The sequence below is a fragment of the Phaenicophaeus curvirostris genome, chromosome 8, assembly GCF_032191515.1.
Source record: "Phaenicophaeus curvirostris isolate KB17595 chromosome 8, BPBGC_Pcur_1.0, whole genome shotgun sequence".
In the NCBI taxonomy this organism is placed as follows: Eukaryota; Metazoa; Chordata; class Aves; order Cuculiformes; family Cuculidae; genus Phaenicophaeus; species Phaenicophaeus curvirostris.
Window position 1 is genome coordinate 14,567,454 of NC_091399.1, and position 26,903 is coordinate 14,594,356.

The 26,903-nt window shown below is 41.3% G+C and overlaps 1 protein-coding gene across 2 annotated transcripts; it reads left to right on the forward strand.

Moving 5' to 3' along the window:
* The first annotated feature begins 431 nt into the window (after positions 1 to 431).
* Positions 432 to 26,347, forward strand: WDR47 (WD repeat domain 47). 2 transcript variants are annotated; one of them, XM_069862523.1, is made up of 15 exons: positions 432 to 534; positions 6,277 to 6,443; positions 7,494 to 7,577; positions 8,097 to 8,181; positions 9,758 to 10,560; positions 12,670 to 12,796; positions 15,581 to 15,759; positions 15,853 to 16,095; positions 16,770 to 16,845; positions 18,057 to 18,214; positions 21,545 to 21,714; positions 22,598 to 22,768; positions 23,146 to 23,277; positions 24,015 to 24,233; positions 24,933 to 26,347. In XM_069862523.1, exons 2-15 carry the CDS (start codon positions 6,286 to 6,288, stop codon positions 25,073 to 25,075), a joined length of 2,748 nt encoding a protein of 915 aa, XP_069718624.1. In that variant the 5' UTR covers positions 432 to 534; positions 6,277 to 6,285; the 3' UTR covers positions 25,076 to 26,347. The 2 variants fall into 2 exon arrangements, with proteins under 2 accessions (XP_069718624.1, XP_069718625.1); XM_069862524.1 differs by having other exon boundaries at positions 12,673 to 12,796.
* Positions 26,348 to 26,903: the final 556 nt, after the last annotated feature.

The window sequence follows — 26,903 nt, forward strand, 5'->3', positions numbered from 1 at the left end:
TTATAGATAAACTATGTGACTCCAGGGAAAAACGTGATTTTGGAGAATAGTGAGATTGTTGGTGACTCGTGTGATTTCGGGGATATATGGGATTTGGGGGCGTGATGTGATTTTCGGTGACTTGTGTGATTTTTTGCGTATTACGGGATTTGAGGGGAACGACGGGATCGCTGACAAGCAGTGGGATTTCTCGGGAACGACGGAGTTCGGGGATCGAGGTACCTTGGAGGACGCGTGGGCTCCGCGGGACCCTGAGGCCGCAGCCCCCACCCAGCCCGGCCAGCCCCACGCGGGGCCGCGCGCGCGCGCCCTCCCGCCCCGCCCCTCCCGCGCGCTCCCGCTCCCGCCCCTCCCGCGCGCCCCCGCCCCGCCCCTCCCCGCGCGCCGCTCCCGCCGGCGCGAACAAAGCGCCCCCGCCCCGCCCCGCCCCTCGCGCCCCGCGCTGCCGCCGGCTCGGGCCCCGCCGCGGGTGGCGCGTCCTCGGCGAGCGGAACGAGACCCGCGCCCGCCGCCATCTTCCCGCGCGCCCCGCAGGTGGGTGAGGCGGCGGCGGCGATCGGGGCGGGGGGGGGGGGGCGGGCCGGGCCGCGGGCCTTCGCGGCCCCTCGTGTTCGCGCTGGGGTTCTCGTCCCTCCCGCGTCGGGGCGGCGGGCGGATGCCCCGCCGGGCCCGCACCCCGGGGCCGCGGTTCTCCGGCGGCGTTCGGACCCTCGAGGTGTGGCAGCCGGCCGGCCGCTCGGGGCTGGGCCGTAGGCTCCGGTCTATAAACCCTTTAGTAGGCGGTAACCGGGGGGTGACTGCGGGAGCTGCCGCGTCCCGAAGCCTCGTCCCGCTCCGCGGAGCGGGGTCTGGGCAGGCCCAGGGGGCGTCTGCGAGCGGCTCGGATCGAAAGGGCCGATCGCTTATGCCGGGCGGCCGGCTCTTTAAATACGTCTCGCTCCTTCAGGGTCGGATTTTCTGTGCCGGAGCCTCTCCGCGGGGCAGCTGGAGTCGGCGATCCGGCATCGGCTCTGCCTTGGAGCGTGTCCCCGCTCTCGGGATGGCGCTTAGGATTCCAACTGTATCTCGTTCTTGTATTTCTGAGTAGTTGGAGGCTTTGTATTCCTTGCCTGGTCTCGTGAATGCGCATCGCGCGCTGTCGGGGAGGGATCTGCTTCAGGTGATGAATAACTGGCCATAGTCTTATTTTGGAATGTCACTCTTTTACCTGTTTTCTAGAATATTAAACATTCTGACTTCCTGCCATGTAAATGCGTATCCGTTTAAAATTTTTTTTCTAAGGGAGATAACTTAAAGACTATTTAAAATTCACTTATAGTATATAAGAAGTCTAGTCTTTAGATCCTTGTTTTCCTAAGATGGTGTATTTGTATGCAAGTAATTGTGTGTACGTATATATTTTTTAACAATTATTTTCTCCTCTCATAACACCATGAGACGATTCTTGTTGCAATGTTCTTAGAACATGACTAAGGACAGAACAAGAAGGTAACCTCTCCCTGGAAAAATTAATAGGTAGTCTGTTCCAAAGAGCTTGGTTAAAGGACACCTTGTCCATTGATGCCACAGAGGAAAGATGTTCTAGGTATGCAGCAAGAATTTGGTGGCTTTTCTTTCTTGATGTGGTTTATAAGGAGGAAAACCAGTTTAAATACAGAACTAAGGGGAGATGACAAGAGGGAGGAGACAGGAGAATGAAGAAAGGAGGATAGGTGTGGAAAAGTGTCATCCTCAAAAGAACGAGTAAGATACAAGGGCTGTAGCAAAAAAAAGGTTGGTAGAAGGCACCTGAAATGTTAAGCTCTAGGACTCATTTACTTTCATTTATACCTACAGCTAATGCTGTGCTTCAGTCATCCTTGAGTATTAGCGCTTGAGCTGATCAGATTGTGACGTGCTGTGCCATATGTGCTGGCTGAAAGCTGTATAGTGGGGTGGACCGAAGATGCAGCTTGAGCTCTAATCTTGAGTTTCCCTGCTGTTCTTTGCTTTTTAATTATTATTTTATTTTTATTCATAAGCACACACGTACCACTGCATGTCAGAAACACACACCACCCCCCATGAAATACATCAGTAAGCCTATGTATATTTATGATTTTTTAATAGTGTTACAGTGCTGCTTATTATTTTGACAGCATAAGGCTGGTAAGTCTGAGCTCATCAGCCTGAAAAGCCCATCAATTAAGTGAAAAATCTTCTCTAGCAGATTTACTGTTCTTTTCTAGCTATTTGCCCAATGGGAATGTTGCTCTGACAGCAAGTGCATACTAGGTATTTTCATAATATTGTTTGTGTGTGAACTTATACTTCAAATCTTCTTCAGAAGCTCAGTATCCAAGCTGTGCTTGAATATTACATTTTTCTAATAGGACCCCAAAAGTGTCGTTCCTAGTCCCATATGAAACATGGAAGGGTGCCAATCATCCTTCATCCTAATTTACATGGGCAATATAAATAAAGCAATAAATAAAGCAATTGAAGTTCGGTGTTGAGAGTTGACAAAGGTTTTATGTTCAGGATGAACCTTCTTTCAAAAATCCAGTGGAAAGTGGAAGATGACTTCTTGCAGGCAGTAGATCTTACTTAATGTAGTTGTACTTGTAAGCAAAGTGCCAAGTATTACGCTCAGTTTTCCAATAACAAAATATATAAACAATTAATTTTGATACAGTCTTGAAGCTGTGCTGGGTGGCTTCCTGTTTAGACTTGATCCAATTGAAAAGGAAGCTGGACCTAATATTCCTTTTTTCAAAGGGAGTCTTGGTCTGAGTTATTTCAGTAGTTTTCTAATGAGGAGTCTCAATATGACTTTGCTGAAGTTTTGCTTTATCTGTTGGCTAGAAAATTAAATTGATGCAAAATCACCAGTGCCATAAAGCATACTAAAAGATAAATGCAAATGCTTTAGGTGAGGTTGGGAATTAGGATGTTAATACTTAAACTGCTGGTTACATTTGTGTTGATTTTTTTTTCCCTTAGTGTATAAGGACAGGGCTCAGTTTTTCTCTGGGACCAAAAATCCATATCTGGTTTCCAAAAGGGGAAGTTGAAACAGTGCTGGTACATATGGAAAAAGCATCTTCCTACAAATTCTGGCTTTGGATTTGTGCGTCTGCTGTCTTTCCTGCAGCAAAGCTTTCTGCAAGCCAGATTTTATTTTTTCTTTGACCTTCCTAGCTGCCGGTGGGCACTTGGTCTCTGGGTGTGTCCTCTATGGGACCCATCAAAGTACTGGTGTTTGGAGTCTTCTGTGACTAAAGTGAGAATTGAAAACAGCCGTTTAAAAAAAAAATTAGGCCATTTCATCTGGCACAATTAGGTCTCTGTTGTTCCAAAATAAACTGTGCTGCTATAATCGAATGCTTTCCTAGCCAAATGTTTTGGCAAAAACTATGAGGAAGATGGAAAACTTGGGGATTTGGGTGGCGTAGCACAAAACCCCCTCTCTTAGTACTGCCTAATTTTGTATCCCTTCAAGTTCATTAGCTTTGGTTTATGATGAGCAGTCAGGAGTTTCATGGGCATATTTGTCTCTTTGCCTCTTCTGCAGTAAATATTTAATTTCTATTTAATACTTACTGTCTTATATGGATTGTTCAAACTCATTATACTTGTTCTTTTAGTTCTTAGTACCAGTTTCTGTAAATCTTCCCTAAAGCGAGATAGATAATTAGCTGATGGATTCTGGTTTTCCAAGGCCAAGTTATCTGGAGGGTGCATCATCTCTTCAGCTTGTCTCAGGAGCCGTGTTACCAGCAGGTGATTGTCTTTCAGCGTTGTGGTTGCTGCATTTCCACATAAGTAAATGGTTGTGAGAGGGAATTAAGTGTTATTATTTCCCTTTTCGAATGAAAAGGGGCAGCTGCTGGAGTGACTGTAACTTATTGCTGTGGACAATCATTGCTTGCTCTGTGTGGTTATCTCCCTTTATTTGTTTTTTTTTCTGATCACTGTTATTCTACTGTCTCCCCTTGTTCCTGGGGACTTTGCCTCCTGTTAATGGTCCATCATTGGTACTGGCTGCTTCTCTCTTCTTTGGTGCACTCTAATAACCAATTTAAGTGAGGTTAAGGCTTGGCTACCGCCGGAAAGCACAGCTCTGTCAGTTCCTTATGTCTGTGGGGTGAATAAGTGCTGAGCTCTTGCCTTGATCAGAGTTGCAGTCTGGCTAAGCATACAGCCCCATTGCGGGTGCTGTGAAGTGGCTGGGATGCGTGGCTGTGCGGTGGGGGTGGGTGAGAGGAGGGACCACCCCTTTCTGCAGTAACGTGGGTTTAAACTGTATTTTACCTCTTGGGAAGCTGCACACTTGTTGCCTTTTTGTGAAGAGTTCACAGGGTTTCTCCCCACATCTCCAGTTATTTTTCAGCAGATCAATTTGGGAGCTTCAGCTGTGAAATATTTTTAAGGTGTTTTGATTTTATGAAGTTGAAAAACTTCTGCTTGAAGTCAGATATAAGGAACTGTGCAAGACAGCCAGAAGCGGAATTTATTTTAGGTTTCTTAAGAGAAGTAAATGCTACAGCTTTCATATCCTTGGAAGAATTGGGTTGCAAGGGAGCTTGGACATTGCATCCATGGGAGCTTTTTTTTTGCGGACGACACTAAGCTGGGTGGAAGTGTCGATCTGCTGGAGGGTAGGGAGGCTCTGCAAAGGGATCTGAACAGGCTGGACCGCTGGGCTGAGTCCAATGGGATGAGGTTTAACAAGGCCAAGTGCCAGGGCCTGCACTTGGGGCACAACAACCCTATGCAGTGCTACAGACTAGGAGAAGTCTGTCTAGAAAGCTGCCTGGAGGAGAGGGACCTGGGGGTGTTGGTTGACAGCTGACTGAATGTGAGCCAGCAGTGTGCCCAGGTGGCCAAGAAGGCCAATGGCATCTTGGCTTGTATCAGAAACAGCGTGACCAGCAGGTCCAGGGAGGTTATTCTCCCTCTGTACTCGGCACTGGGGAGACCACTCCTCGAGTACTGTGTTCATTTCTGGGCCCCTCACCACAAGAAGGATGTTGAGGCTCTGGAGCAAGTCCAGAGAGGAGCAACAAAGCTGGTGAAGGGGCTGGAGAACAGGCCTTATGAGGAATGGCTGAGAGGGCTGGGGTTGTTTAGCCTGGAGAAGAGGAGGCTGAGGGGAGACCTCATTGCTCTCTACAACTACCTGAAAGGAGGTTGTAGAGAGGAGGGTGCTGGCCTCTTCTCCCAAGTGACAGGGGACAGGACAAGAGGCAATGGCCTCAAGCTCTGCCAGAGGAGGTTTAGGCTGGACATTAGGAAAAAATTCTTCACAGAAAGGGTCATTGGGCACTGGAGCAGGCTGCCCAGGGAGGTGGTTGAGTCACCTTCCCTGGAGGTGTTTAAGGCACGGGTGGACGAGGTGCTGAGGGGCATGGTTTAGTGTTTGATAGGAATGGTTGGACTCGATGATCCAGTGGGTCTCTTCCAACCTGGTTATTCTATGATTCTATGATTCTAAGCTGACTGCTTGCAGCCCAGCCCTTGGCCTGTCTCTGCCCCAGCTGCATCTTCCCACCTTTCCTTTCTGCTGGCTGGAGAGCTTATGAGACCATCCAGCCACTTCAGCACGTGAGCTGGCGGAAAAGCAAACCCAGTGATGAAAGTGAGGAGTGCTGAGGAAGAGCTGAGAACATGCAGCTGGAGGCCGGGGAGTGAATGTGTCTCTGGCAGCCAGCAGTCAAACGGACTTGGGCCACCTTGCGCTGGCAGCTTAGATTCTTTGTGAGCACAGAGACAGAAGCGGGTGTCCTGATGAGGGAAGAACCTCCTGGCTTAATTGTCATGCTTGAAGGAGGAGGAGTGCATTTTTAGTGTGCTGTGCTTTTTGTATGTGCTAGGAACATTGAGGTTTACGTGTAAGATCTCTAGGTAATGACACAGTGACTGGCTTGTTTTACGCTCTTTGAACTTCACTGTTTGCATTTCAGAGAGGAAAATTTTACATATTGCAGAGGTGGTAATCACAACATTTTCACACCGCAGGAAGATTGATTCCTTGGCAGATTTGTTTATTTGGGCCCCTGTATTTGCATAGGACAGGAATAAAAAAGGTGCAGATGCTTTTTTAGGCCTTACTTGTGGCTTCATAATCTACCTCTTAAAATCAGTTCCCTAATCCTGTCTTATGCACTTTTGGTGATGCTACGATATTATGTCCTATATTTTTTATTTTTTTTTTTTTAGTATCTAGCATTTGTTAACCAAGAATAAATTAAGATATTGATCATAGCTAAAATGCTCTGTTCTTTTTCCTTTTAGGCCGCCATCATGACAGCTGAAGAAACAGTGAATGTTAAGGAAGCTGAAATAATTAAACTAATACTAGATTTTCTGAACTCAAGGAGACTTCATATCAGTATGCTGGCACTTGAGAAAGAAAGTGGGGTCATTAATGGCTTGTTTTCAGATGACATGCTTTTTCTAAGGTAGGACTTCTTTCTATGGTGTTTAAATACCACAGATATGTAAACATACAGCTGGACTGTGATTCAGCGGGCAGTCCATACTGCTAAGCAGGAGGTCTTATGTCCTGGTCTTATTCTCTTCCTTCCTGGTCCTAATTCTGTGGTTCAGCTCAGAATTTAGTTATCACGTCTTATGAGCCACATGAAGTAACTCACTGTGCGTCATCAGCATTGGTTTAGAGTTAGATTTTTTTTGTTTGCTTGTTCATTCATTTTAACTTGGTTATTTTTCCGATGTGCTAATGAATTAAGGAGTGGAAAGGAGTTTTAACAAGTGCCAGTGTCAGTGCAGGTTAAGCTGGGGAAAACACATGACCAGGAATAGAACAGGAGCGTGAGATCATCTCTTGTCAGCAATGATCTGTTGTTTGCTTACCATGTCATGTGGAACTGAATGTGTAGACTTCTAAAATAAAATATTTAGAAAATATTCTATTCTACCTGCATTTCAAAGTAATGCCTAGATTTATCATTCATGTAATAATATGAAAGGGGTCTCTGCTGTCTTTAAGGCATGAAAGTTGTTGTTATATACCTTTTCTGGTATTGCCCTCGAAATAATTCAGAGGAGTTACTGTAGTTGCGTACCAGGTTTTTAGCATTGGTTTGTTTTTTTAAGTTTGCTTTCATTTTTCAGAATGTATACATTGAATCTATTAATATGTTTATTTGAACTCTTGAAATAAGATTTTTTTTTTAAGTAAGAATTACAGATGAAGCAGGAGGAAGGTCCATTTTGTCCTTTTTGATGCTTCTTTAGAAGTAATAAATATTAGTCCTTCTTGGATGGAGTTATTTTTACAAAATATCAAAGAAAGGGCTTGGATTTTGCTCTTATCAGTCACATCAGACAGTCATCTTGGCATCTGTGCAAAGCATTAACTTTTCAAAGTGGGCTGATCACCTGTTATATTTGAATGACTCTTCTGTATTTAAATGAGCTGCTCATTTAGAAGGAAGAAGGTTGTTCCTGTCCAGTGAAGTTAAAAGTGTGACCATTTCTTTTTCTAGGCAGTTGATTCTTGATGGTCAGTGGGATGAAGTGCTTCAATTTATTCAGCCTCTTGAATGTATGGAAAAATTCGACAAGAAAAGGTAAAGTAGAATGTATGTCAGAATTCAGGTTTTTGAGTTGTGGAAAACACATGAATTCAATTGTGTATGAAAGCAGTAGTTCTAAGTTTTCCACCTTAGTTTTGGGTTTTTTTCTAATGTATATGCGCTTCATGAAGTGTGTGCATGTGGTTTTTAACTTAAGGTACGAAAAATGTGTACAGAAAATATGTTCATTTGTCGTACAGTTTAGGAATACAGTACATATTGTACTGTCATTTTATAGTTAGCTGCTCTGTCGTGTTTCTGTTTAAGAAATGAGTATGATTGATGTACTTTTCTTATTAACCTTCTGATATTTTAAGGTAGTGTTTCTGAAAGCAACAATTGAAAAAAACATTTTTTTGTGTAAAAAATAGTTTGTTAAAATTTGAGGTCGGTTCCTTGTCATTGCGATTTCTATGCCTGACTCAAAAATTAGCTGTAAAATACCCTGTGTGTCTCTAAAAGAATGTTTAGCTACTGGATCAACATGTATGGTGTTTCACTTCTCACCTGCAGATTTCGTTACATTATAATGAAGCAGAAGTTCTTGGAAGCCTTGTGTGTAAACAATGCAATGTCAGCAGAAGATGAGCCTCAGCATGTAAGAGTTGTCTCTGTTTGGGGAATTTCTGTTGTTGTCAAGATTTCTCTTTAGATATTTGGATTAAAGGCAATGCGGAAGCTCCTAGCACCCAATATACGCATTTTAGCTTTTTCCAAATGGTTTCATAAACAATGGAAAAATGGTCACTTAGCAGCATAGATCAGTGACTGTTTGCTGTTTTTGTGATCCTGATCCTCAGATGTTATGCTGTTATGCTTTTATTTTTTTTTTTTTCCTCCCCCTTTCCTCCCTTGCTCTGAAGCAAGTCTTGGAATCATGGAAAGGTATTGTCATAATCAGGACCAGGTCAAAGATTCCATTTTGGATTAATCTTAGTCTCTTGCTTTTAGAGAGGAAAGGACATAGTTGATTCTTTGGAGGGAATAGATATGTACACAAAGGACTGATTCAGTTAAATCTGTGAAGAGCAGGGGTTGTGAACTTAGATATTCAATATGGAAAGAGACAAGAGCTCAAGCTGGTGAAGAAAGTGTGTGGATTTTGAAATTAATTAGTGTTTCATTTATGTTAGCAGTAAAGGAACACTAAATTTCTACCACAAAAATGTTATGAAATGAAAAATTAAGAATGCTAGTAGTTCTAAGACAGTTGATTTTGTTTTTAAAATGGGACTGGTTTTATTTCTCTGTTCCGTTACACGTTTGTTGTTTTGCAGGGTCTTCTTTTGACAGCGTAGAGAAAGCTGTAAGTTAGTCTGTATTTATAGTTGTAAACAGAAGCTGTGCTATTCCTCTAATCACTCAATCTATTGTTACTAGATAGCAGTAGAGAAACAGAAAATGTTATTTATATCCTTTTTTTTTTTTTTTATTTTGAATGTTACCAAATGTGTTGGCGTGCTGTGGGGAAAAGGCTGCTCTACTGAGCAGGTACTAGCTAACATGGGCAAGCAGGGTTTTTTTATATTTTTTTAATCTTTTTAACTAAAAATAGCAAGTTACATGTATTTAATGTGGTTCTTGGCTTTTAGCTCCCTACAGGCTTTGTACTAAAGCCCTCTATTCATTCGGAGGTCTTATCTTCTGAGACCTTTTTGATCTTTTCTAACATTTTTGATTGAAGAACAGAAGATCTCAATGTAAAAGCCAACTCAAAGTTGCTAATCGCTGGAATCTAGAAAAATCTACAAGCCTTTTATTACTTATACCAATAGCTGTTCTCTCACACCAAAAAAAGGGGAAAAAAATCAGTTGGCTTTGAGAACAGAAGTAACCTTCTGTGCTGCAGTAGATTTGATGCTGTTCAGCTATGGATTTAAAATTTTAAGCCTATCAAACCTGCAGCGACATGAAAAAGTTCCATAGATCCGTAGGAGACGGGGGGAGGATTGCAGGAAGTCAAAGTACCCAGAAGGTTGGCTCTGTTGCAAGTACATCTCCATCAGCAATTTAAGACTACATATATTGTATCCTGTTTTAGTTAATATAAGCAGTAGTAGCAATAAAGGAGTGGTAGCAGAAAAATTCTGCTACTGCCTGTTTTTCTTCAACTAACTGTTCTTGTAGAAACACGTGTACTACAAACCACTCTGTTAATGTTCTTATTTCTGTAGCTGGAGTTCACAATGCGTGAGGCTGTGCAGTGCCTACACGCGCTAGAAGAATACTGTCCCTCGAAGGAAGATTACAGTAAACTCTGCTTGCTGTTGACGCTGCCTCGCTTGACCAACCACGCCGAATTCAAGGACTGGAATCCCAGCACTGCACGGGTTCACTGCTTCGAAGAAGCCTGTGTCATGGTGGCAGAGTTTATTCCTGCTGATAGGAAACTGAGTGAGGCTGGCTTCAAAGCAAGTAACAATCGTTTATTTCAGCTTGTAATGAAGGGATTGCTTTATGAATGTTGTGTGGAATTCTGTCAGAGTAAAGCAACAGGAGAAGAAATCACAGAAAGTGAAGTGTTGCTGGGCATTGATCTCTTGTGTGGTAATGGGTGTGATGACTTGGACCTTAGTTTATTATCATGGCTGCAGAATCTGCCAGCTACTGTTTTCTCTTGTGCTTTTGAACAAAAGATGCTTAATATTCATGTTGATAAACTCCTCAAGCCTACAAAAGCTGCATATGCAGATCTTTTGACGCCTCTTATCAGCAAACTTTCTCCTTACCCATCGTCCCCAATGAGACGGCCTCAGTCAGCAGATGCTTACATGACCCGCTCCTTAAACCCTGCCTTAGATGGGCTGTCGTGTGGATTAACAAATCACGATAAGCGAGTCACAGACCTTGGGACCAAAACTTCTCCGATGTCGCACTCCTTTGCTAACTTCCATTACCCAGGAGTACAGAACCTCAGCCGAAGTCTCATGCTTGAGAACACAGAGTGTCACAGCATCTTTGAAGAGTCACCAGAGCGGTAAGTGCAACTGTAGCTTTATTTTCCCCTTGGCTTAAGCAGCACTTAATCTTACTGAAGAGTTCTTACCTGCACTGTAACTTTGAACATAATTATAACATGGAAACATAATGAGATTGTTTAAATTCTGTTGTAATTAAAACTCTGCATACAAGGGATTTTCTTCCTCACACTTTTATGATCAAATTTTCATATTTGGGCTTGAGCCTTACGGATTCAGTCTGGACTTTCTTAAAGCTGAAATCCTAGCACAGAGTTCAAATACCCTCTGATAGTGTAAGGGAGTCTAGCTAAGATTTATGTCCAGTATTACTGAATTCTTTCATTCCAGATAAATAAATGAAGGCTGTGGAATAGTTGTAACTCCACCTTCTTTCCCCATCGTGTTCTGTCCTCAAGTGTCTGTAAATTTTGGTTCTGACGCTGTAAATGATTTAAGCGTACTTCAAAAACTTACATACAGAAATAGTCCCAGTGAAGCTGGTGGAAATTACTGTATGCCATCCTTGTGGCATTCCTCAGTCTCTTAACAACAGATATTCAGCTTAAATATTCACTTGCCATCTTCCAAACTGAATCTGAATAAGGCTGATAAACATGTTGGGTTTTTTAAATATTGAACTTGAAGGTAGATGGGTTATGATAGTGCTGGTATGCTGTTGATAACTATTTTTAATGCAGTGTAGGCTGTAAAATGGCTTCTCTCCTACCGTAAGACCTAAGGCTGCATCAAAACTGTGGTTTTTATCTTCTGAGAAAAAAGTCCTGGTAGCAAGGAGAAATGATACTTGTCAGTTAAGAGCATCATGATATTTTTGCTTGGCCTTTATTTTGACCAGCAGTTCTGACCCTCTCTAAATGTTGTAGCCATGCCTCTCTAGAAAGTAGCTGCCAGCTTTTTTGGCTTTTGGAGAACCAGATGGGTAGCTAGCACTTGGGTGCACTGGCCAGCAGAGGATATTTCTAGAGCTGTGATGTTCAATCCTGGCCACAGTTGGTGCCATTGTCTGTTAGATTTGCTTTACAGCAATTTTCTGTATCTTGTGTTAAGATAAAGACCAGCTGTAACTAAGCTGAATGGAAAGGAAGCTGATGTCAGTTCACCAATAATAATCAAAACTTTTGCTCTAATGTATGTCTTAATACATTCTCTTAATGCTTATCTGGAAAAGAGCTATTTTGTTGGATTCTAAAATGATACCAGCCACTTCACAACTGGGATGTTTGTAGATATCTCAAGTCTTAAAGAAGTACTACTTGAGTTGCATTTTTAAAAATTTTATCTCCTGAAGATGTGAATGAATTGTGAATCCTCTAATTCTATTCATCTTACAAACCTTAACATTTGTGCGTGTAGCCCAGGGACTAATGTTAAAACTGATTCTCAAGTGTTCCGTTTCCTTTTTCAGTTTTAGTCTACTGGGACAATTCTGCACAAGTGGAGCTACCTTGTGGGCCAAATAAAATAGTAAATTGCTGCAGTTGTTTTCCTTTGTGTAGGCATTTGTATGTTAAGTGAAGCCGACAGAACTTAACATGTTGTTTTCATTAATTAATGCATCCATTGAAGGTTAGAATTAAGTGAAGAGGACAGATCCATAAATTTCAAAAAATTTTCAAGAAAAATCCAATTTCAGATGAAGTGTTCAGTTTGAAAGGGAACGTTTGCAAGGGTGGAAGCTGAGAAGCTGGGTTTTATGTAGATCTGGGCCTTTCTTCCTTTTGCATGTGACAGGAATGTGGTATTTCTTTCATAAGTTCATAAACTGAAGATGGGAATCAAACTTATTAGTTAAGGGGTATATAATTTGAGTGCAGGGATAGAAAATACGGAGACTGGGTATCCTTTGGCTTTTTGGAAAATGTGGGGGCAAAGCATTCTTGAATGTCTGTGCTTTTTTTTGTTGGGGGTTATTTTATTTAGTGTAACTCATTGCAAGTGGCATTTTTTTCTTCTAAGCAATATCTTCAGTTTTATGTGACTTGAGTAGTTTGCATACTTGTGTTATCAGAATTTATTCTAGAATGTTATTTTTCTCTACTAACAGGGGATTGTCTGCTCTTAGTTTTTCTCAATTAAGCCTCTCTTCTTTTCTATGTTGCTACAAGAAGTGATACTCCTGTGGAGACACAACATCCCATCAGCAGTGAGACTTTGTGCCAGAGCTCAACATCAGAAAATGAACCAGTTAATGGAGCGCAAAGTCAAGGATCGGCCAAACAAGAGAAAAATGAGGTAGTGCTTGGTTGTTTAAAAATAATGAGGCCCTTTGAGCTGTATTCTGATCACTTCATAATGATTTGCCTTTGCGTTGGGAACTTCATGCATGACAATGGGTTGCTTTCAATGTTGTTTTTACTATAGTCGAAATAGCTATTACATCCTGTTGGATAAACAAATTTTTTTTCCCATTGTATAAAGTTCTGCTGTCATTTGAGTCAGTAATGCAGCTGATTAGCATGCCTTCTTGCATCAGCAGTGTTGCTAAACTGTTGTGTCTATTTACAAAACATAAAAAGAGAGATTTTGCAGTACTCCAAGTCAGCAATGTTAAATTAAACAATGCTTAAGGATCCTTAGTGTTTTAGCAAGGAATCTCGTATGCAGCCTGCAATTTTTGATGCTAATACACCGAGTTTCATAGGTCATCCTAGATCATTTTCTGTCTAGAACACAAAGTAAAATTGGAAGATGCCCTAGTAAATCTGTCTTTGCTATTCAGAATCCAATAGCAGTGTCTTATTTTGGATTCATCTTTGAAGGCTTGCACTTTAGCTATCCCTTTTTTCTTTTTTTTTTCTTTTAGCAGAAAGTGAAATAATAGTTCAGTAGGAAACTTATTCTACAGTTTTAAATACCTGTGTCTTAATTCAGTAATAATGAATACATTGAGTATGTGGTCTGTTTTGTTTGCAGACTCCAGTTTGATTTCCTTAAGCAAACTTTGTCTTGGCTTATGACACCTATATGGTGATATGGTGAAAACCAATCTGGTCTCAGAAGGCCTGTATTCTTGTAGGCTCGGGTGAGACAGTGAGGCCTACTGGAAGATTAACGAGTCCTACAGACTTGAGGACTTTGCTGCCCTCTAGGATTTTGCTGAGTGACTTCTCTGCTGCAAGTGTTGTGTATGCGCATTGGGAATAATGGGAGGGAGTAAAGAGCTTCGCTAGGCTTACAACAGAACAGGCTTTGAAAGGCAAAAAACTGGACATGGAATTTATAGGAGAGAATGAAGACAGGAGATGCTGTGCTGTGGGTGAAGATGTTGGCCAGACTATTATACAAAAGTAGAAAAAAAATCACCTAGTACAATTTCACCTTGTTTTGTTTTCCACATTATAGTGGTATTTGTGTATGCCTGTAGCGTAAGAAATGAATTTACATTTCTTTTCATAGCTTTATTTTTTTGCATTGTTCCTGGAGGGACTGACTTGGGATCCAGAGCTTATAGAATAGAGTATCTGGGCAATATATTTTAGTTTTCAGTGTTCGTTTGGGTAATAATGACACAGAACCAAAGGATCATAGAATATTTTGGGTTGGAAGGAACATTAACGCTCACCCAGCTCCAACCCCCCTCCATGGGCAGGGACACCTCCCACTAGCTCAGGCTGCTCAAGGCCCATCTGACCTGGCCTTGAACACCACCAGGGACGGGGCAGCCACAGCTTCCCTGGGCAACCCGTGCCAGTGCTTCATCACTCTCATCGTGAAGCAATTCCTCCTTATGTCTTTGATTGGATTGAATCCAATTGCAACAAACAAGTATCAGTCATGGAAAGAAATATAGCGGAGAATATACCTGTTGCTTAGAAGGATTATAAGCCAGTGACTGGGGAATAGTTGATGTGTTTGAAATATAGAGAACAAACTTTCTAGACTTCTGAAGGTAAATTCAGAGTCTCTAAATTGCAGGTGTTCATCTCAGGGAAACCAAGGGTCTTAAACTTACTCCAAATACAACAGCATTATAAAATACGTTATAAACAAAAAAAATATTGTATCAGAGAATACAATATCGTAATGGAAGTATTTTTGTTTAGAAGAATTCCAAAGGCTCATAGTTACAAAGAAGGATCCTCTGCATGAATTGTCTGAATTAATGCAAATTTCTCAGGATGTTCTTATATAGATTACAATCATTAGATGACAAATACGTCACTTTTGAAAACAAATTAAAAAAAACTCATCAGAGTATTTATTCTTTTACTGCTTTTTTTTCCTACTTGTCAATGCATATACAGTTCAGGGGTTTTCTTTAGAAAATGCTTTGCACTTCAGTGCTGTTATTTTGGCCTTCAACTAAAGTGCTTTGGTGTTTTGTAGGGCGTTTTTGTTTGTTCACTTCTAACTTGTTCTCAACTGTTTTATGATGGTAGCATTTGGAACTAGTGGCACAGAGGGAGTGAGGATTGAGGAATGCAGAAGGCAGTGAGTCCTGGGGAGCTAAAAATAGTATGCGAAAGGCAAGAGACTGAGAAAGGAAGCTCAAGTATGTGTGTTTGGTCCAGAAAGTAATGAATTTTAAAGTTAGAACAAGGCACCAGTTTCAAAGGTAGGATGTTACACTTGGATAGACCACTTCAAAGTTGGCTACTGGGAGAGTTAAATTGGCTCTGCAGGCCGGCAGGGAGGTGTCAATGTGGCAGAGAATACTAGATTTGTAGTGAAAATATGACTTGGAATTTGGAACGTAGTTAACATTGTTTACTGATTTTTAGTTTCAGTTTTCAGTCACCTATTTGTTTTGATCTTAAGTGATAGTTGGTAAGTTTTGTAGGAAGGAGGAGTCTCCTGAATTTTGGCAGGACTACTTCAACACAGACTGGCAGTGATTTCCTTTTTTTTAATACATGAACTATATCTGGCTCCAGGGAAGAATGGAAGTATTTCTTAGGAGAATCTGCTGGCCTTTTGATGCCTGTATTGAAATAATGAACCAGAAAATTAACATTTAGGTTAAATACTGCAATTAAATAGTTATTTTTCTTCATGAGGCATTGTTTCTGTTTCTAGCTTCGCGATTCAACAGAGCAGTTCCAGGAATATTACAGACAAAGACTACGTTACCAGCAACACTTAGAACAGAAAGAGCAACAACGACAGTTATACCAGCAAATGTTGTTGGAAGGAGGTGTGAATCAGGAAGATGGAGCTGACCAGCAACAGAATCTTACTGAACAGTTTCTCAACAGGTTGGGAGATTTTGTTGCTTCTGCCTCCACCCATTTCAGTCCCTCTTCAAGTTCTCATAATAACTTGGTTTGGTCTCTTTTGTTTTTTATTAGATCTATCCAGAAGCTGGGAGAATTAAATATAGGTATGGACAGTCTTGGAAATGATGTACAGACGCTCAGCCAGCAATGTAATGGGAGCAAAGGGAACATATCTACCAATCCAGCACCACCCTCAGACAGCAGTCAGAGGATAACAGCTGATAGCCAGAATGTTAGTACAAGCACTCCTCGAAAGCGTGGATCAGCTAATCAGATACCCTTTCCTGAAGAGTCGCCTATCCAGGGGAATCAAATGTAAGTTGTGTGAGACAGTCCAGAATTAGGAATGTCCTTCTGATAGTACTGGGAGAGGAGCTGCTTGTATTTATTTTTAGCCAACAAGGGTTATTTAGCTCATTGTCAGTGTTTTCTGTATAACTTTACAGGCATTATAATTTTTTTTTTCTTTTTTTTGACAGCACACATGAAAAATTGTGGTTATTTGTTATGGTTTACATTTTATGCTTATTTTTAATATCAGAGATTTTATTCCCATATGTATAGGTCTTGCTTATTTTGTGTTCTGTTAACTTTCTGAAAGCTTTTTTATAAAATAGAAAGTAGATTGAGAAAGACGCAGGGCAGAATGGGAACTGGGTTTCCTCTGTTAACTAAATGTAATGCTGACCTGAAAGCAACAACTATTTTTCAATGGTTGTGTATACATGTGCATGTTATGGAATGAAACCAAATATTTCTAACTTCCATCCACTTGTTCACTGCCTGGAGTTGCTGCAGAAACAGCAACCCCTTTTAAAATAATAGTTTAATGATAAAGAATCAGACATGCATAACACTTGACCACACTAAGTAGGCAGTCCTGAGAATGACTGAAACTGTTAGTATGAAAAAATACTTAACAAATCTGTCCCTGCTCTTGTTTTTTAACGACTTGTTGTGAATTGAAACTCTTCACAAAATCATACCAGTGTATCAGAACATGCTGTCCCTCAGCCACAGCTGGAAGATTCTTCAGGGAATTCAACTAGGACAAGAGGAGATGAGGTGAATTTTCTTATTGTGCTTTACAGTTTGTGTTTTCACAAGATTCAGTGTTTAATCCTGAGTATGTGACATCCTGTTATTGTTAGTAAACATTTAGAAATGAGATTTGGTTGGTACAGTACCTACAGAATCATAGAACCATTGAAATGGAAGGGACATCTGGAGACTGAATCCAAACCCTCCTCAAAGAGGAGTCAATGAGAGCAAGTTGCTTTGTGCTGGGTCCAATGAGGTGATTAGAGTATCTCCAAGGATGGAGACTCTACAACCTCTGTGGACAACCTGTTCCTGTGTCTGACCACCCTCACGTTGTTCTTAAAGCAACAAAAATATTTTAATGGAATTTCCTATATTTCAATTCATGTCCTCTGCCTCTTGTCCTTTCACTGGGTACCACTGGTAAGAGTTTTGCTCATTCTTCTTTACCGCTCCTGTCAGGTATTTGTATACACTGAGAATTAAATGCACACACCCCCTGAAAAGCCCTTCTGATCTTGAGACTGAACAGTCCAGCTCTCAGCTTCTCCTTGTACAACAGAGGTTCCAATGGGACATCTTTAACAGCCATTGTTTTGTCTTTTCCTGGTTGAAACTTTTAATTGTTGGACTCCAGTCAGTATGGTCTGACTTCAGGGAGATAACTTTGCAGTAAAGTACATCCCAAAGTTTCTGCATCAGGTAAATAAAAATCAAAACTTTTGAAAGATGGTGATGAGGTTGTCTGGATATAATAAATCTTAGCATAATTTAATAACTGTCTACAGGGTGAAAAGCTGGTTCTTATTTTTGATATTTTATTTGTTTTATAAACTGTTTTTATCAGTTGGACTGTTTTCATTAAAAGTGCAGCTGTGCTCCCCTTGCAAGTCTCGCACAGATCAAATGTGTTTACATTGAAGTCAACTGTAATATCATGCTCTTGAGATGGGCTGTTTAGAAGCTGTTGGAAGCCTGAAGGGTGTATAAGCAATGTTAATCTGATGTTAGCTGTATGAGTTGAGTTGAAGAAAGCAACTTAGTGAAGTATGCTTTTCCTTGACCTAGATTAGACATCATTTTATGAATCCGTAATCTGAACAGTTTTGCCTGGTGTGACTGCTTATTAATACTGTGGTACAGTAGTTATACGTTATTCTGAGAAAGTCATGTCAGCTTTTAAACATCCAGTTTTATGCTGGAGAACTTAATTTGGCTGTTCTCCTTCTACACAGGATGACAAATCAAAAAAGCAGTTCATTTGTATTAATACTCTAGAAGACACACAAGCTGTCAGAGCTGTAGCCTTTCATCCCAGTGGGAGTTTATATGCTGTTGGCTCCAACTCCAAAACACTGAGAGTGTGTGCCTATCCAGAAATAATTGACCTAAGGTAAGAAAGCTTGTAATTTCTTTTTCTGTATTGTAGCACTCTTCTTCTGTAGCTACTGATATCTGTGTATTTCATAACTGTATTTTGTTGTCATAAATAGTGCAGTGCTTTCCTTAAAAACCTGGACTGCCAAGCAAAAATCAGAAGATCTGCTGAAGAATTTTTTTATCTTTGGGCTATGTTTATCTCTTCATTACTGCCACCATGCATTGCCACAATACCACATCTTTCCTTGTAAAAGTATTTTTGTCTCAGCAGGTGGGCTTTTCTGTGTTTACTGTGATAGCTTCTGGGTTTGATATTCCAGCTGTACAAGTGGGAGAAGGCAGGTGTCGGTTCCCAAGCCAGCACAAGTTGGGCTTCACAAGGTGCAGTTTCTGGCAGGAGTAGGGGACAGACTGAACAGCAGAGAAAGCAGTACCTGCTCCAGTATTTACAGCAAAATTTGCCAGAGCATGTCTACTGGCCCTTTGTTGTTACAGACATTTTTTCCTGATATTTTGGTTTCTTGATGGGGACAGCACTGTTTGTGGTTTACTGTGCACCTAGGCTTTTCTTTATCACCTATTTTTTTTAATAGAAGGAGTAAAAATATTTTTTTCACTTGGAAAGAAGTGTTGCCATCTCAATAACTATCTCTTTGTCTCTGCTTCAGTTATGTTTTTTGCTTGGAGTAGGGGGAAGCACAGGCATCTAAAACGTCACAATTTCAGAAGGAGCTACAGGAATGCACAGTGACTTTACATGGGACCTAGCTTAGGACTCCTATTCAGGCTTCCGAAGTGTTCAAAAAAGTAATCTGGTTGGGCTTTTTTCCCCTTTTTCCTCCTTAAATATCATCAGTAAGGTAGCCATTGAAGTTTAATTCCAAATATTTATTGGCAATGTATGAACCAAAAAGGAAAGGTTGTCTTTTTGGTACTGTGTGCAAGCTGACTTGCTGGCCATGAAGCCTAGAAAACCTCCTCTTGATTGGTCAACAGTGCAAAACATCTTCAGTGAAACAACCCCTCCTTATCGACTGACTCTGCTCCCACACAGCTTGTTATTCTAACTGTTGGCAAAGGTTATATTGGCTCTGCAGCCTTAGTCTCCAATTACAAAGCACAGTCTGATGTGGCAAGTGACATAGTGCATCTGGGTAGGAAAGGGATACTGAGATTTCCTTAATTCTAAACTTGTACTTCTTATTATTACTTTTTTTTCATTGTGCTTAGTCTGCCAAAAGCATTTCATCATGGGAGTTACGAGTCAGCAGAGAGATTACAGTATTGTAAAACTATTCTGGTGTTGGTAACAACCTGAGTCCAGGCACACATTCAGAATTTTTGATGGGTTTCAGAAAGCTGTAGTTGTGCAGCATATCTGGTAAACAGCAGTTGTTTGTTGTACACCAAAACTCTGTTGTTTGTCTTTTTTTAATGTCTTTAAAATTGTCCTTCAAACCCATGTGTGATTCAGGACAGGGTGGGTTTGTGGGGTTTTATTTGTTTTCTCTAAAGGTATAATACAAGGTGTTGTTTTTCTCACTTTTGATATTTAACACTGACAGACATTAGAGTCCTCCGGATGTTGCCTAAATAATCCGAGGGCTCCCAGGCAGCTGACTGGCAGCGTGTGGTCTGTGCTGGGCAGGTGCTCCCATGTCCTGACAAAGTCCCTGATGCTCGGCTGCTGCCTCCACCTCTTAACAAATGCTGTGAATCCAAACTGAGTGCCATCTTAGGCTATTTAGGAAGCTCCATAGTGCGTGTTGAATGGTGATCCGGTTTTAGATTAGCCGGTTTTAGGCTAATCTGTCATGGATTTCCCCTCTGGCAACAAAATAACATTAGCGTCCATGTAGATTTATTTTAGTGTGCTTTACTAAAGCCATGTTTATAGCAAAAGCTTTTAGACAGACATAGATGTGTCTTCTGTTTTTTCTCTATGCCTCTTCTATTCTGTTCAAGTATCTGTAGTATGGTTTCTGGATTTTTCAGTAGCAGTTTATTTTGTTGAATTTCTATTGTTGACATTCCTGGAGTGTGTCACGATGGTGGTGGATAAGGCAGTACTTAACAGGAAGCAGTCAAGTGCTTAAGATTATGGGAAGAGAGGAATAACGCTGTAGGAAATCGATCCATTAAAACAGGAAAAATACACATCAGTGGGACTGTGCCTTTTATTTCAGCCATGTGTGAAGCTGATCTGGTTTCAGAATTGAATGTATTAACACATAATGGTGAATGGTCTGTCTTTCCAGTGGGAAGTGTTGTTACCCACAGCAGGGAGGTTGGAACTGGATGTTCTTTAAAATCCTTTCCAACCCAGCCCATTCTAAGGTTCTTGCACAGGCTGCTGTATTTGTTTTTTTCTAGTAGATGAGTGAAGCTGAGAGTCATGTTATTCAGCAAATAAAGTACAATGCAAAGCTCATAGTAATGAGCATGTATTGTTTTTTTCTTTTGTTGCATGTTTTTGATACTTAATTTAATGGCCACTCAGGAGGCAGTACTTGACTTAGAGTGGCATTTTTCTGTCTTCCCAGGTGGGGTTAATACAGACGCATTTTTCTTGATTCTTTAACCCCTTTAAGTGCTTGATAAGTCCCACTCATTCTGACAGCAAGATAGCACAGACAACTTTCTGGATAAAACTACAGGCCTGAGTTTTTGTTACAGTCCTGCTAGGCACAGCAATGGCCCCAAACACAAGGATATGGAGCCCAGTCATACAATTACGCTGTCGTACCAAACACAGTCCCCAGTTGGGGATTATGTCTGTTGGGTGGGAAATTGGAAGATGTGCAGATTACGCAAGCTTCCGCTTTCTTCTCTCAGGAATGGGTTTTCCAATATGCAGCCCAGTAGCTTAGTCCCAGCCTCCAGCTGTGCTGGGTGCTGCCATATACAGTGTGTGCCTTACAAGCTTTCTTGTCCTACTGGTGCTTAACTGAAGTCAAGCCCATTCAAAAGTGGCCACAGGATCAAGATGTTAAAGCATGAAGGTTGTAGAGAAAAATACCACCTATTTAGGTCTCTGGGGATAAGGTTTCATTCTGTTACTATTAGTTGCTATGTTTTACCTCTATCAGCCATTTATAGATGAAGGGACTCTGTAAAATTGCCTGTCTGATCACAAATAAAATAGGAAGATGCGGAAAAACTGAGAAAATTGGATGGAGAAAGTTGTTTTGTTTTGTCTTAAATAACACATGCATGTTTCGCTTCAAACAGTTATATGTAATTTATGTTGCCTAAAATAATAGAAAAGCAGTATTTTCATTTTAGAATACATAGTTTTCCTTACAAGTAAAAGGGAATTGGATGTTTTTCTTTTTTTTTCCAGTGCTTATAATACTCCTAAACAACCTGTAGTTCGCTTCAAAAGGAACAAGCATCATAAAGGATCAATCTACTGTGTAGCCTGGAGTCCCTGTGGACAGCTGTTAGCAACTGGTTCCAATGATAAATATGTGAAAGTACTGCCTTTTAATGCAGAAACTTGTAATGCAACAGGTAGTGTTTGTGTATTTAGTTTAAAGACTTTATTTGTCCAATATTTGACAAAACTGTTTGAATTACATTGTGTAGTTAACAGGTTTTGTTATTTTGATCTAATGCTTTGGTTAGCTTGGTTTCTCTTCCCTGTCACCGTCCCTGTAGTCTCTGTACAGCAGAGAGCTACTGAAGGGCTGGGGTTGTCATTTGGGTTTTGATTGGGTCGAGTTTTTTGTTTGCTTTTTGGTTTTGTTTTGCAAGACTTTCTGATGTTGTGCTGTCTTTGGTATTTTTTTTTCAGATATAATAAAAAAACAGGTGTTCTTACCCAGCTCGAGTTCTTGACTGTCAGTAGGAATTTATTTCCAGTTCCCTTTTTTCTTGCCTAGTTCTTCACCTTCTCAGAAGTTTACAGCTTCTCTCCCAGCAAATACTATTTTTCATGCCCACCCCTCCTAATCAATACACTGAATAGGGGTCTTGTCTTCTCTGTTTTGAACTTAAAATGCCTTCTCCTATGTGATGCAATATTCTCGCATCATCCTACCATTCTGGCAGAGAAAGCTTTTTTATTTACCATAGTTTACAAAAAGAAATAACTGTTTATTATAGACCTTGGCTGGAATTGGCTGTGGAGATGGTCCACGTCCCTTTTGCAAAGTTTTAGGAACTGTAGGAAGCTCAGGCAACACTCAACAGAAATAAAACTCATAGAGATGTTATTTTAATTCTAGTAATTAGAATAGCGTGTTCTGTGGGAAGTGGGCAATATATGCTTGATAGAGTATCTGCCCTTTCTTAAAATATTCTGTGTTATTGCTGTAGCTGTTTTAAAGATTGCAAGGCTAAATGATAAACAAGGTATGTCTCATTTTGTTCCTTGACTTTGAAATTATTTTAGGCCCAGATTTGGAGTTCAGCATGCACGATGGGACAATCAGAGACCTGGCTTTTATGGAAGGCCCAGAGAGCGGTGGTGCTATTTTAATAAGTGCTGGAGCGGGGGACTGTAATATTTATACAACAGATTGTCAGCGAGGACAAGGCCTGCACGCTCTAAGCGGTCACACTGGTATGCATGTTGTTGTTTCTCTTGCACTTTTTAAGTCTGTATTATAGTCTAATAAAACTGTTGGTTTAGAGTTTTTTTTAATGTCTTTGTTTTTCTTTCCATCAAGATTTATCTTTTCAAATGGCTCGAGTTATGTGGGCATGCTGTGTTTGTTTTTCAATGTATCAGTGGTTCGTTTAGTGGGGAGAGTGCATGCTTCAGTCCAGAGAAGATGCAAAGCTGGATATTGCCTTATGCTGTTGGCATTTTAGATTGTGCAACGTGCAGGTTTTCCATAAGCTGTTAAATCTCTGAAGGCAAAAATATGATCAGAACTGTAATATTTCATTGTTTGATTAATGATGTTTCATCAAATAAAGCAGCCGTCTGGTTCACAGGTCATATTTTAGCACTTTATACGTGGAGCGGCTGGATGATTGCATCTGGATCTCAAGACAAGACTGTAAGATTCTGGGATCTGAGAGTGCCAAGTTGTGTTCGTGTTGTGGGAACAACGTTTCATGGAACAGGTGAGACTTCCTATTGTGCTTCTGAGCGTTTCTGCATAATAATAGATTTTAAAGATGTCTAGTATAGACTGAATGTGAGGGGTTTTGGCATCACAGAATGGAGGCTCAGCTTTAAAACCAAGTTGTGAGGATGTCTTTACCAGCGTGTTTTGTTGGTTGTTTCTTTTAAAGTAACATCTCCATTCAAAAGTTGGGTAGCGTTTTGTTTTGTGACTTTCAAACAGGCAATTCCATGTACATTAAAACAAACCAAGGCAGAAGGTAATTGTTTCAGAATCAAAGGAAGGGGTGGGAAGGAGCAGCTGTTGCTGCAAGTCATCAACATACTCTTTAGAAATCTGCAGGGTTCCTAAGAACCACTTGGGTTCAGATTTGTTTCTGGAAGCCTTTTGAGGGGGGAATAGATTAGAACTGCGAGGGGGGATTCCTTGAATTACTGTATATTATTTCATAAAGAGTGAGTGACTTTCCCATGATGAAACATGTTTTTTTCTCATGCAGCTTTAATAGTGGCTTGGCTGCTCTTCCAGTGTGACCTCTGGCTTCAGTCCCCCAAGTGCTAGAGCATAAAATTTTTCTTATTCTAAGCTAACAGTAACTACATCTGTTCACCTTAAATTTAAGGCCAGCATTTGGTATTCTTATAGGATGTATATTCTTGTTTTAAAAAAAATTGGCTATTTGCACAACTGTCCATAAATATAATGTGTGCTGAGTTGTTTTTTTCTCTCTTGTAGGAAGTGCTGTAGCCTCAGTAGCTGTTGATCCTAGCGGTCGTCTCCTGGCTACAGGACAAGAGGACTCAAGCTGTATGTTGTATGATATTCGAGGAGGACGAATGGTGCAGAGCTACCATCCTCATACCAGCGATGTTCGTTCTGTTCGCTTCTCTCCAGGGGCACACTACTTGCTCACAGGATCGTATGATATGAAAATAAAGGTGACAGACTTGCAAGGTAATGCACTACAAAGGATGCTAGGTTAACCTTCAGTTTGGTGCTTTAAATATTGAAGTCATAAAAGAACTTGGTTCAAAGGTCAGGCTTTAGTTTAAAAGGGGAAAACAACAGTAGAGCTTTGAAGAGTTTGAAATGTATCTAAATGCAATTGTGTCTGCTCACTGTTGGCTGGCTGTCTTGCTAAGAGTATAGGCTGTGAACAGAGTCTTATTTGGGGCAAGGGCATCTGATTATGATAGAAGAACTAATACTGCCTGATCAGATGGCCATTGCTTTCAGGCAGCATTCGCAAAATTGACCCTTCATTATAGTTTTTTTGTTTTGTAATAATAATGCTTGTTTTTATTGGGAAGAGTTCAGAAGAGAGAAAATACCAGGTATATCTAACTGACGCTATTTTCCTGAACCGTTAAATTTTAATCATGTTCAAAAACTGAATACCTGTGTTCTAAAGTGGTGCTGCATCCGTTAATGCCTAAAACCTAGAACACTGGGGCCTTGTGTTATCTTTTGTGTGTGAGTGGGAGGGAGGGGAGTTAAGTGTTCATAAGGTGAAATACAGATGGAAGTTTTTACTAAAAAAAAAGCAAAACCAAAACAAAAAAAAAATGCAAAACAAAACACCACCCCAAAAAAGCAAACAGCTGGGATATGAATTCATGGAATAACTAATGATTTTCGGTTTCTCTGCTGTAGGAGACCTCACGAAGCAGCTTCCTCTTATGGTGGTAGGAGAGCACAAGGACAAAGTTATTCAGTGCAGATGGCATACACAAGATCTTTCCTTCTTATCGTCTTCTGCAGACAGAACTGTAACCCTTTGGACCTACAATGGCTAGAGTGCAAACAAAGGCAACCTATGCAGCTAAAGCACAGAGACCTGAGACTACGGAACTGAAAAAACAAAGTAATAATAATAGTAATTAGGCATTGAGAGAGCAACGGTTGAGCAGGAGACTGTCTTGTCAAGAGGAAGGGCACCCGTCACAGGCTTATTCTGGTTTCTAGGAGGTCTTGGTGTTTCTAGTATATTCTTTTGCAGTGCTTTCAGTCTTCCATGTGAACTCATGCTGCTGTGACCTATTGTAGTCTTGTTGCCAAAATCTTTGAGAAGAACTGTTGTTGATGTGCACTCAAGTAACATGAATGACGTGTTTACAGTTTGGTATTAATTGCATTCCTTGGTCTTTGCCTCAGTGAGAATTTTATATAGAAACTTAAGTTGAACATCACTGCAGTCAAGTCTGTGTAACTGATTCCACACACACAAAAGCTAAACTACTTCCACTGTTTTTTCAGACTTATTTTATTCATCGTGCCTCTAAAAGAGGTGAAACTTTGTAACACTTGCACAATTGCAACTTTTTTAGTAATAAATGCTGACTTAACAGGTGACTAGGCAGTAACCAACCACATCTTGATTATGGGCCATTATGTAGTGTGGGGTTTTTTCTTTCTTTTCATCTAAACTGGGGGAAATGTTGCTGGTTTTACTATGTGACATGGTTTTGAACAAGCTAACCTGTTGGAGGGAGGAAAAAGTAAAATATTGATTTTTTTGGTGGGCTTTCCTTTTGCTGTAGAAACATTAAAATATTTTACTTTTTGAATGCAACAGAATACCTCTGTGTATTATGTACTGTAGAAAGAGTGGATTGGCAGCAGTTGTCACAGTGAGCTTAATGGCTATCAAGTTTTTAAAGTAAAAGAGATACCATTAATGCTATAATAGAAACCAGCATGGCTTAAAACGCTATGTCTGCATGATAATTTAAGAATGAAATTGTTTAAATTCCCAGTTCAGAAGCTTCTCTGAATTTTATTTCTTGCACTGTTTACGTATGGAAAATTGCAGTTTTATTTCTACGAAACTTTAGATTCTAATGTTTATGTATTGTTATATTTTCATATTGTACAGTTCCTTTTACTTTTTAAAGTAATAAACCTTAAATGTTAGTTTATTTATTTATTTGAGCGACGGTTAAGTTTTGGATTCTGTTGGTTACTAAACTCTATGTGCACTGTAGCATCTTCAACTATTGTATCAAAGTGGAAAGGTGACTCTAGAAGTGTATCTGTGCTATAATCTCAATAAAGGCCTCCCCCCCGCAGCGCCCTCGCCTCTCCCTTGGATCCGGGGTTACGGCTCCGAAAACCGTGCGGAACCCCTGCTCGGCCTGGGGCGGGAGGAGACTTCAAGGGGCGAGGGGTGTGAACGGGAGAGGGGCACATTTAAGCAGATAAGGAGGAATTTCTTCACTTTGAGAGGGGTGAGGCCCAGGGAAGCTGCGGCTGCCCCACCCCCGGGGCTGTTCAGGGCCGGGCTCGCTGGGCGCGGGGCAGCCCGGGCTCCGGGCGGCGGGGAGGGGTGGGACTGGACGGGCTCTAAGGTCCCTTCCCCCTCGCGCCGCCGCGGACTCCGGGGGGGCGGTTCTGCCCGCGGGGATGGGCGGTGGCAGCGCGGACCCGCCCCGCGCTCCCCTTGCTGCCCGGGGGCCGCTCGGGGCTCTCGCCGCTCACCCGCGGGTCCCGGGGCTGGCGCCGCGCACCCCCCGCCGCTTTTCCGCAGGGAGTCCCGGGGCTCTCGCGGGCTCCGGGGCGGCGGCTCCGCGCCCGCCTCTGTCCGGGCCGCCGCCGCGGGGCGCTGGGGCCGAGGGAGGCGGGGCC

What these genes read in the sequence shown, in the direction of transcription:
- WDR47 (XM_069862523.1), top strand. Translation starts at nt 6,286, where the DNA reads ATGACAGCTGAAGAAACAGTGAATGTTAAGGAAGCTGAAATAATTAAA. An exon ending in CCTATCCAGGGGAATCAAAT is followed by an intron (nt 16,096 to 16,769) that starts GTAAGTTGTGTG and finishes AAATCATACCAG; the next exon opens with TGTATCAGAACATGCTGTCC. An exon ending in AACAACGTTTCATGGAACAG is followed by an intron (nt 23,278 to 24,014) that starts GTGAGACTTCCT and finishes TCTCTCTTGTAG; the next exon opens with GAAGTGCTGTAGCCTCAGTA.